The sequence below is a fragment of the Buceros rhinoceros genome, unplaced genomic scaffold (assembly GCF_000710305.1).
Source record: "Buceros rhinoceros silvestris isolate BGI_N320 unplaced genomic scaffold, ASM71030v1 scaffold1715, whole genome shotgun sequence".
NCBI lineage: Eukaryota > Metazoa > Chordata > Aves > Bucerotiformes > Bucerotidae > Buceros > Buceros rhinoceros.
This window is the reverse complement of record NW_010410922.1, coordinates 57,414-69,262: the sequence shown is the minus strand read 5'-3', so window position 1 is coordinate 69,262 and position 11,849 is coordinate 57,414. Positions and strand designations below refer to the sequence as shown.

The 11,849-nt window shown below is 35.4% G+C and overlaps 1 protein-coding gene across 1 annotated transcript in view; it reads left to right on the top strand.

Moving 5' to 3' along the window:
* Positions 1–11,849, top strand: part of TRIP11 (thyroid hormone receptor interactor 11) — a gene marked incomplete at its 5' end in the record, with an annotated part of 32,133 nt that overhangs the window by 3,388 nt on the left and 16,896 nt on the right. Inside the window, 8 exons of the mRNA XM_010135768.1 lie at positions 657–767; positions 1,917–2,192; positions 3,045–3,113; positions 3,782–3,947; positions 5,631–5,996; positions 6,647–6,687; positions 7,696–7,902; positions 8,970–11,848. Coding sequence (XP_010134070.1) covers positions 657–767; positions 1,917–2,192; positions 3,045–3,113; positions 3,782–3,947; positions 5,631–5,996; positions 6,647–6,687; positions 7,696–7,902; positions 8,970–11,848 — 4,115 coding nt within the window. The remainder of the gene's footprint in view (positions 1–656; positions 768–1,916; positions 2,193–3,044; positions 3,114–3,781; positions 3,948–5,630; positions 5,997–6,646; positions 6,688–7,695; positions 7,903–8,969; position 11,849) is intronic.

The window sequence follows — 11,849 nt, the reverse complement described above, 5'->3', positions numbered from 1 at the left end:
ATGCGGTCCTCTGTCGTGGCTGTCCTACATATGGCTGTTTTGACTTAGCTACGGATGCTGATGCTGTTCCAAAACTGATTGCAAATCCCACCTGCCCCTGTAAAAAGTGACTTTGTGTACTTTTACAAAGGACTTAGTCTTGTGACTTTATTTATGGCTATAAACCAACAACTTTCATGTATGTCTTCAGCCCTCAGAGCAGCAAGATGATACTATTTTGGAGAAGTAACTGGTCCTGCTTGTCTTTTTTCTGGAGTCTTGCCATCTGCTGTTGGCCAGTCTCAGAGAGACAATACTGGACTGTAGGGATATTAGTTCCAGTTTGTGCTCCGTGCCTGTTCTTAAATTCCACCTGTGAATCATGCTAAGATGTAATTCAGTCCTGAATTTTTCTTCTTGGCGTTTGCCTCTGGTCCCACACACGTTTTTCTGAAAGCGAGCTGGAGCCTGTGCCATATAAAATTGGAAAGCTTGGATGTGAATGTGGTTTTGCACCCACCTTTGGAAGTTACTGTCTCTGTTTTGAGTATGTTTTGTGTGAGTGAAATAACGTGAGAAATCTGTACAATTTACTTCACTGTCCAGCAGAATTGCACTTTTGTAATTCTGTAAGAATGGTTCGGAATTTACTAACGTTCATTTCTCATTTTTGCTAGAATGAGAGACTGAAAAAAATTTGTAGTGATTTAGAAGAGAAGCATGAAGCAGCAGAGCTTCAGATAAAGCAGTTATCTATAGAGTACCGAAATCAGCTTCAGCAGAAAGAGGTAGGATACAGAGTAAAATATTTGCATAAGTATGTCCAATGCACTTCTGTGTTACGCTGTTGAATCTCTCTGTTATAGTAACTGTGCTCTTTCAGTGGAAGTATTGGTCACAGTTATGGCTTTTTGGATTGTTAATGTGGACACTGAGAGACTAGGAAATGTACTTCACTGAGCCATGGAATATAAGTAGAGTTGCCAGGAGATAGTTCGGACAAGATAAGGCTCTGGGAATGTCATCAGAATGTCAGTCGGAATTTTTGTTATTTCTGCAATTGCTCTGAGAAAGGAACTTAAACTGCCTCAGTTATCTTTAAGGAAGGCAATGGGAGCAACTCATTAGAAGCAGGTATACTGTCTGCAGATATAATTATTTATCTTAGTGGATACAATTAAAGGGAACAGAACTAGCTTTCATAATTTGAGAAGTGTCTCTTTGTGATGGAAACACCAGCTTTATCAAATCTCACGTGACACAACAGGTTATAGCCTTTTAAATGAATAAAGTTGCCAGCATGCGTAGAATTACACAAAAGGAGTTTTAGTTCTGCTTTATTTGTGAATGCACGTGGGAACTAGAAGAAGCTGAATTTTTTGGTCTATAGAATTCTGCTTATGAAATACAGTAAGAGAGTTGTTCTGAGAAAATTGCATGCAGCTGATTTCAGTTTATTGTAAATAAATATTTTTCCAATTCATTGAGTTTTTAAGTGTAAAAGAAATCAAATGTAATGTAAGTAACTGTGGGAACATCATACATTGCGTAATTTTCATGTCTGGATACTCCCATTAAGTTTTTTTTTTTTTTTTTGTACAACCCGTTAGCCTGAATCTTGCTGAAGTACTTAGGTACCTTGGCTGCTGAGAAAATCAGTGAGCAGTTTTACTGAAGTTTTACATAACTGAAAATTATTAAAACTTTTAATATGTGTCCTTGCACGAGATACTTTTTGTAAAAGATCAGCTAAAACTGCTTTTCTCTATTAGGAGGGTGTTCCAGGTTTTTTTGCTTTTCTTTTTAGTGAAAGTTTATCAGTCATTTGTGCTGGGGGTGGAGTTGGTTGGTTGGTTGGTTCACATTTCATAAGGCCACAAGGGGTAGAGTCTATTTTGATATTCTTATTGAAACAATGCATTTTATTTGGTGTTCAGGTGGAAATCAGCCATCTAAAAGCTAGACAGAATGCCCTACAGGAACAACTGCAGAAACTACAGACAGCTGCTCAGTCAGCACAGTTAGGAGCTGGTGTTCTGCCACCTGTCACTACATCAGCTTCATATGTGCCAGAGCTCAGACATTCCACACGTTTTGAAGGAGATGACATGGATTTTGGAGATATAATCTGGTCACAACAAGAAATAAACAGATTGTCCAATGAAGTTTCTACACTTGAATCTGAGGTTGACCACTGGAAGCAGGTTGCACTGGTGAGTGGTTCCCTTCTATCTCACTCCCCCCTCTCCCTTCCAGAGTAGTGTTTTTGGAGTGGGCGTTTTGAAAATTCATGCTGTACAATTCCTAGAAGCAACACAATTTGATGGAAAAGCTGAAACCTAATGATCTTTTCTTAATTTTCTTGCTGTTACATGACTAGGGACACATTCATGACTAAATTTCTAATGCTTTTTTGTGGTGCTCTTATGCATGACTTGTCAAGTTAGGAAAAATGTTTCATAAACACTTGCTTAGAATACTACTTCAGGGTTTTATTTTTGTGCAGCCTTTCAAAAAAACCCCAATTTCCTTTTTCCTGGCTGTGATATTGATTATTTCTTTTACGACAGCACAGTACTGTTCAAAGTGGTAGTTGGATACTTGCACACTGTTTTTACTTACTCTTTTCTCAGTCCTTGTTATGTCAATTGTAATTCATGGTCTGTTGAGACAATGACAAATTATGAGACAAAATATGATCTTTCAAGCTGTTGATGATGTAAGTCATAATTTTTCAAGCTATAGCCTGATTTCAGAGGTATACTTTTTCTGTGTGGAAATACTAAAGGAAAATTTAGTGACTCGCTTGTCTTATTAGGTGCAATAAGATCCCCCACTCCACACTTTTATATATTTGAATGTAATAATAAAAAAAATAAAAGGAAAATTAAAGTGTTTTCATTAAAGTGTCTTTTTTTAAAATCAAAAGTACTGTAGATTTGAATTTTGCTTCACATTAGCTGTGGTGTTTTCTACTTTTAATTATCAACAGAGGAAGCACTTGCATGAAAAATACACGTATGTATTACGATTTTCACCTGAATATGTGATTTTTCTTTTCTCAGTCTTCCAAAGTGCAGTGGACAAATGAGGCTGAACAAAGCGAAATATGCAAACTGCAAAATATTGTTAAGGTAAGGTGACAACGTTGACAAACTACTCTTCTCTTATCCTTTATTCTTTATAGTTTTGTTTATGGTCACATGACTTGTGAATGTAGTTAAAATATTTACAACATTCATGTATTTTCTCTACTAAAAATGCATGTGGGTATGCAATAGCATAGCAACACTTCAGTCAGCAGTACAATATTTAAAAACAGTCAGTTATTCGTAGAAAGGGTATTTACATTTGATGAATATAGTACGTAAACTTAAAAGAATGACATTCATTTGTGAGGGCAAATCACTTTCAGAAGCTATTGATGACCTGTGAGACTGAATTTTAGATACACAAACTAATTTCTTAGAAACATCTGGCATTTTTTCATTGAAGATGCAAAATACGGATTTGCATGTCATCCTTGGAAGTTACTATAAATGGATACTCTACTATACTAGAGTATCCACTTCCTCTGAAAGAGCTGTAATCTCTCTGCCTTGGTTTAATATTTGCTGCTGTATAGAGCATATTGTTTGTATGAACATTTTTTTTAAAGGAATATCTTCTAACATGTTTGAAAAAAAAACCCACGAAGCCAACAAAAGCCAAGACACTTGACCTCTTCTGTGAGAAATCCTTTAATAAATCCTTGAGTCAGTCCTGTATTTTACCATTCTGTTTCTCTTAATGATGTTTTTAGGAGCTCAAACAAAATTTAAGTCAAGAAATAGATGAACATCAACATGAACTTTCAGTATTGCAGGATGCGCACAGACAAAAGCTAGTAGAGATAAGTCGTCGGCACCGAGAAGAGCTGAGTGAATACGAAGAGCGAATTGAAGAACTTGAGAATCAATTACAGCGAGGTCTTTTTTACCACCTACTTTCTTTATTTAATGTTTATAGAATTTTGGTTAAAGCATCAAATATGTATGTAACGGTGTAATAGATATTAAATACATGAGGTTTAGAAATATTAATTGCAGCTTCAGTTAATGTTTAAGACACCTGTGAGTCCTAGTATCTTATATTCACTGTGGTTCAATATGATAGCATTTCATCTTCTAATGTGTATCAGTCTAGAGGATCATTTTCTGTAACTATCAAATGTTGTGCTTTAAATGCTGCACTTCCTGTTTTTTTAACTTATTCTGAATATAGGTACGGATGAGACATGCAAAGTAGGAGATAAAATCTCAGTACTAAGATAATCTTGGTGAGAAGTACTAGGTGCCAATTGGGTTACTTGACAAAAGTGCATAGATTGCCGCAAGGACCACATTTTAGTCTGTGGCTTGACTAGATTGTAGGAGAAGCTTAGTAGTTCCACACGGAGCTTTTTGTTGTCTTGTAGGTGTTTCATACTCCGTAAAACAGTCATGTAAATTGGGTTTCCTTTAGGAGGTTCTTCACAAAAATATGTAAGATTAGGCTGTAAACCTCTATTTCACTGTCTGTTAAAACTTAGACTTCTAAAGAATGTGTACTCTCCTTTTGGAAAGAGAGATCCTTTTTCCTTTTGGAAAGAAGGGAAATATTTTCACAGCCTTTTAACTTCTAGGGTAGTACTGATAGGAAATTTATTACTTAAAATCAGATGCCTCATGAGATGCCATCTGTCTTTTACTGCCCATGCTATATATACTGAACGTACGCACACCAGCAGGGCTAATTTAATGAAGTCAAAGGCAGGAATCCTGTATCTTTGGCATTACAAGTTATCTGTAAAATAAAGACTGCTCACAGGTTTTGAAGAGTTGGAGTATTTTATATTTTTCTTTCGCTGCTTCTGTTTGACAACATGATACAGACTAGGGCAGGGTGTTAGATTGTACACTGAGGTCACAAGCAGTGTGCTTTCATTTAACTTTTTTTCTGTACATTTTTGATTCTACCTTTTTATATTGTGTAAATTACCTGGAAGTTACATGGTGAGGATTGTACAGAGCTATGAATGTCATGATAGTATGGTGGATCTGTAAAATCATCAGTGAGATCTAAATACAGTAAAATGAGATCTTTCAGTGAAAAAATTGGTGCGTCATTTAGCAAATGATGCACTCAATTGTAGCAAATTGTTTTCCCTAACAACCAATCATCAAATCTTTGAAATTCAAGTAATTATATTATAAACAGGGATTTTTCACCACGCCGAACTAGATGAGGTTTGATAAATGTTTCACAGAAAATGGAGGGATTCCAAATCCTGATAAATTAGATTCTGCCATCTCCCCACCAAGAGAGATTTGGGTCAAGTATAGTTTAATTAAATTGTGATGAAGTATGTCTTGCAACACTTAACCTTTTAAAATTATTTCGAGCCAGGAACATGTAAGCAGCTTTTCAAACACTTACCAAACCAGTAATTCATACAGCACTGCTTCAAATGTTAGTTCTGTTTAAGTAAGCTTTCTGTTGATGATGACCATGTCTTTGGTTTAGACTGTCTCTCTCTGTCAGAAGGAGGGGTGGAAGAAGAGACTTTTAGGCAAAAGATCTACAGTGCTGTCTTTGTTTTAATATTGCAAAAAATCTTTTTTGCTTTTTAGGTGGTGTGAGCACTGATTCCATGGATGGCTCTCAAATTAATGAACGGGAAAAAAATGCTCAGAATCTAGAAGGAGGAAAAGTAGAAGAGTTGCAAGTCATAAAGGACCTAGAGGATGAAATAAGAAAATTAAATCACAAATTATCTTCTGCCAAAGAGGAAAACAAAATTCTTCTGAAAGAGCAAGAATTGGCAAAAGTAGAAAAAATGCAAATAATGCAAGAATATGAAAAACTTAAATCTGACTTTAGTATGCTTCGAAGTTCTGTTGTAGAGCAAGATGCTCTCCTGAAAGAGCAGGAGAAGAAGGACCAATCAAAGACATCACTACTAGAAGATTATGTCAGACTACAGCAAGCACTGTTAGGTACAAAGATGACAATTATTTTTTTTATTCTTTTATTATTTTTACTATATCTTCACAGGTTTTCACTTTTAATGCTCAGAATTTATTTTAAGAGTTTGGAGCTGAATCTGAGAATATGTGCATTTTAAAAGTTGCTACTTTAGAAAAGGGTTGTCTGTTGAAGTACAGTTAAGCAGAGGAAGAGGCATAGCTAGGACTAGCATGATTATCGTTGAGATTTCTGATAAGGTAAATAATGGTGTCTGCCAACTGTTTGGTAGGTTTTTCTTCCTTTAAAAGTAAGTAAGCCTCAATAGAAGTTGTTTGTTGAAGTACGCTTTTTGTGTGTAAATTTAGTCTGTTGCTGATATCTTCTCCTTAAAGAAACACTGAAGTAAAGTTTACGAGGTAAATCTTACATGTAGAAAATTGCTTAATATTGCATAACTGATACACTGGTCCACCTAAGTCCTCCTAATGTAGATTCAGTTGTAGAAGCAACACTCTGTGATGATGATTGATGGTGCATTTGAATTTTTTACACACTGATGCTTATTACAATGTACTGTGAAACTTTTCTTCTGAACAGTAGAGTTCTCTTAGGGCAAGGTGGGAGAATGATTTGTTGTTGTTTGGAAACTAATAAAATTGTGGGGGATTTTGTTTTACAGAGGCAGAAAATAAAATAGCAAGACTTTCAAGTTTGAATCAGGTAAAGCCATTTCTAAATTCAGCCAACAAAAAAGTTTGTAACAATAGTAACTGACGGAACACACATCCTCGGCCACTATACTTTTTTTGAGCATTCACACTTCTACGTACCTTGTAATTAAGGAAATAATTGTGGATTAATTCTCTAATTACATGCGGAATTGATAGAAACAATACATTTTGACTTGTGAAACTCCACGGTGTGCTCTGTTAAACTAGTGGAGTTCCACCTATACTGTTGCTATTTAGGGTGCTGTAACATACATTTTAGAAGTATTAATAGCACATTCTGTAAAATTTGTCACTTTTTATCTCTTCTACTTTGACATGTTTCAGTTTTGACACTTGCCTCTGTCTGACACTGCTGTAAAATATCTCTCTTCTCCCATGTACTACTCTAATAGTACTACATTTCATCTTACTGGTGAAGTTAAGCAGTGGAATATACAGTTTCGCTGGAATATCTCTTTAGTTTTCAGCAAGGTTGACTTAGTCCTTTATGAATTCAGGCTTGAGAGATTTGGCTTAGTTTGCTTTTTATCCAGTAGTATTTCTTCTGTGTTCTGCGTGCATTCAAGAGTTCCAATGGCATTCTTCATACAGATGTTACTTAGGTGTCCTCGATGAAATATTTGTCTCACCCTGCAGCCTGGTACATGTTTAGGGTATCTCTTGGAGATAGAATAGTCTATCCCAGCTGTGGATCCATCCCTCTGAGGTGGATGTAACTTTGCCTTTTGCTTTTTGTGCCAAAGTTTGTAAATTGTACTCTTAAACTTAGGAATGAGAAAATAAATGGGTATGTATGAATGGTAGAGACAGATACTTCACAGTGAAGATTTTTTAATTGGAATAGTATAAATAACATAATTGGGATGTAAGCTTAGGGATTCTAACAAAAATGCATGCTTTTAATTACTGAGGGATAAAAAGAAACCATTTCAAATCTGAACAGTTTATAAATTTCAGCAAGGTAAAGACTAATATTGAGATTTTTTTTTTTTTTAAGGAGGGACTTGAGAAGGAATTGACGAGTGCACAACATAAAAATGATAATAATCTTTCCGCGTGTACTGAGGATCAGAATTCAGAATTAAGTCAGTTAAGACAAGATTTGGAAAGGAAAGAACGTGAGTTAAATGAGAGTATTGCTGAAAGAGAAACATTAATAGCGGAGTTGGAGGAACTAGACAAGCAGAATCAAGAAGCTACTCAGGTAATAAAAATTGCAACTAATTATTGAACTGCTAAAATAAATGCTTAGATCTGTGTGTTTGTCTTTTAAGTTGGCATTTGAACATAGATAACAGGGAAATGTAAGTCACCTTCTGATGCTTAAGAAAAATATAGTGTCTCTCATACAATATTCTCTGCACATCTACCATCTCAATGCAAAATTCTGAAGTGTAAGAAACCCACTTGCCATGGACAAATAATATGGCACATCAGCTCTCTGTAAGGGATGTTATTTTCCAAAGTCCAGTTAAATGTTACTTCATTTTTCCTTGAAAGAATTTGACAGTTTTTATCCTGCTAATAATTTGACCTCTGTCTTAGGACAGTATACATAATGAGTGGTTTAAAAAAAACTTTTCATTATTTTTAATTATGTTGAATAATTAAGTTACTTTATTAGAAGCTCTTCATAATATAAACATTTACGGGGCAAAAACATCACTAGCTTTATGTAATCGAAATGATACCTTTTGTCACTGTTCTGATATATTTGACCTGTAGACATAGCATTGAAAGCCATGTGTTTTCAGTATTGGTTTACTTCATGGCATTGAACATGTAAAGTGGTTTCCTACAAAATGAATCCCAGGAAGTTTAAAACTATGGTCAGACAAGAAACTGAAAATAGAACATACCGATATGCAGTCACTTCTGTAATTTGTTATTTTAAATTCGGTGCCTCCCTGTTTTTAAGTAATGGGTGTTTGCTGCATACCCATTTGAACTGCCCTGACAAATTGTGACAGTTCTATTTCTTAGGTAGGTCTCTTTTTGTTCCTCAATTTAGGTAGGTATGGTTCTTTTGGGGGAGATGTGTTCTTGGTTTTAGTGAATGTAATCTATCCCTATTTTGGGATACTTGGTTTTAATTAATTTAGCATTGACTAGTTGATACTACTTGCCAATTTACATTGGCAACTAGGGAACATTTTTGTTTCCTCTCAGGTTTTGGGGTTTTTTTTAATTGTTCAGAGGATAAAAATGAGTCAAGTGCATAGTTTGACTGGTGGTTCTCTCCTAATGAATTCTTGTTTCTGTTCATTTCAGCATATGATTACACTGAAAGAGCAGCTGTCAAAACAACGTACAGAAACTGATAGTATCCTCAAACAGCTGAAACTTGACATAGATTTTGAAAGAAAGAAAGTATCAGAATTAGAAATAGAGAAGATGGAAACTATTAAGGAGTTAGACAGTCAGAAAGAAAAACTAAGCCAGTGTTCATATGCACTTAATGATTTGCATATAAGTAAGCAGCAGCTTCACGATAATATTAAAGATCTTCAGGAGCAATTGAGGAAAGCCCAGGACTGTAATTTGCATAATAAAAAAGAAATCAGAGAATTGCAGCAGAGACTAAAAGAAAGAGAGGAGGAACTTTCTGTATGCTTGAGTAAGTTAACAGAAAAAAGAAATCAGGAATCTAACTACACTTGTCAGGATTTGATTCTGAAAGAAAGAGAAGTAGAAATTGCAAAGCTACAGAAAGACATTTTGGAAAATAAACAACTAAATGAAAACTTAGAGAAATCTCTATCTGATCTCAGAATAGACAACGGAAAGCTAATAGCAGCCGTTGAAGAACTAAAACAAGATTTAAGTGATGCCATTTCTGAGAAAAATAAAGTTTCCTTGGAAAAAGACACTGTTGTGGAGGCTTTGAAAATGGAAAAAAAACACTTGGAGAGTGAATTAAACCAGGCAGAAAAGAGGCTTTTGGAACAAGCACAAAAGTATGAGCAAACTATTGAAGAATTATCAAGTGCGCGTAGTATGGATACCACTGCATTGCAGCTTGAACATGAGCGCCTGGTTAAACTCAATCAAGAGAAAGACTTTAAGATTGCTGAACTTAAAAGGATCATTGAGCAGATGGAAACTGACCATCAGGAAACAAAAGAGATGTTGACTACTAGCTTAGGAGGACAAAAGCAGTTGACAGAACTCATAAAAGAAAAAGAGGTATTTATTGAAAAATTTAAAAATCAAGCCTTACAGGTGAAGCGGGAACTTGAGGAATATATGAAAGTTTCAGAAAAGCAAGATGTCTTAAAACAAAACTTGGAGGAGAAAGACAGAAGTCTTGCAGTCATGAAGGAAGAAAATAATCATTTGAAAGAAGAAATTGATCGCCTTAAGGATCAGCAAAGTAGATCTATGCCTGTGGTTGAGCCTAAAACTCTAGATATTATTATTGAACTCGAAAGTGAGGTAACGCAGTTAAAAGTCATAAAGAATAATCTTGAAGAAGAAATAGAAGTTAACAAAAAAACAATAGAGGATCAGAATCAAACAATAATGCAGCTTCAGCAGTCTTTGCAGGAGCAAAGAAAAGAAATAGATGAGTCCAAATTTCAGTGTGAGCAAATGAATGTCACACATGAAAGACTTTCTTTAGAGAAAGATGAGGAAATAAAAAATTTGCAGAAAACAATTGAACAAATTAAAACTCAATTGCACAAAGAGAGACAGATTATTCAGACTGATTCCTCTGATCTTTTTCAGGAAACCAAAGTTCAGACTCTTAATGGAGAAAATGGAAATGAAAAACATGATTTATCTAAAGCTGAAATTGAAAGACTGGTAGAAGGTATCAAAGAAAGGGATATGGAGATAAAGCTTCTAAATGAAAAGAATGTTTCTCTAAGTCGGCAAATTGATCAGTTGTCTAAGGACGAAGTTGACAAACTTACTCGTATCATTCAAGAGAAGGATTTAGAAATACAAACTCTCAGTGCTAGAGTTTCCTCAGCTTCCTATAGGCAGGATGTTCTTTGTCTTCAGCAGCAGCTGCAAGCTTATGTTGTGGAAAGAGAACAAGTACTAGCAGTTCTAAGTGAAAAGACAAGGGAAAACAGTCAGTTAAAAACAGAGTATCGTAATATCATGGACATAGTCACTGCTAAAGAAGCAGCTTTGGTAAGGTTGCAAGAGGAGAATCAAAAGTTATCTACTAGATCTGAAAACAGCAGTCAAGACATGTCTAGAGAAACTATTCAGAATCTATCACGTATCATTCGAGAAAAGGATATTGAAATTGATGCTCTGAGTCAAAAATGCCAAACCCTATTGACTGTCTTGCAGACATCCAGTACAGGTATGGATAATGGGTCAGGAGTTATTAACAGTAACCAGTTTGAGGAACTTCTACAAGAACGCGATAAACTGAAACAGCAAGTCAAGAAGATGGAAGAGTGGAAGCAACAAGTAATAACCACAGTTCAGAACATGCAGCATGAGTCAGCTCATCTCCAGGAAGAGTTACACAAGCTTCAAGCACAAATCTCAGTTGAAAGCGATAGTAATTCAAAGTTGCAGGTAGATTATAATGGCTTGATTGAAAGTTATGAACAGAATGAGAAAAAGCTAAAAAGTTTTAGTCAGGAATTAGCAGAAGTTCAACACAGTATAGGACAGCTTCATAACACCAAGGATCTTCTCCTGAGTAGACTTGATTTGGTAACACCATGTGCGGCAACAGCTTCCACCATTTCACAGCTTTCAGGCATTCAGTACGGCGCTCCTGAAGTACTCTCTGAGTCTAAACTCCTTCAAAAGAATTTGGAACAGCTGAAAAAGAAGTTGCAAGAGAAAGATTCAACTATCAGGACTCTTCAGGAAAACAATCAACGGTTATCTGATTCTGTGGCTACAGCATCAGAGATTGAAAGAAAGAGTCAAGAAGAGACTGAGTCAGAGCTGAGGCAAATCAGAGAAAAAAATGATGTCTTACAGAAATCACTTAGGGAAAAAGACATACTAATTAAATCTAAAAGTGATCAGTTACTTTCTGTGAGTGAAAACCTTAGTAACAAAGAAAATGAAAATGAGCTTTTAAAGCAAGCTGTGACTAATCTTAAGGAGAGAAATTTAATTTTAGAAATAGATATTCAAAAACTGAAGGAAGAAAATGAAAAAGTGGTTGTA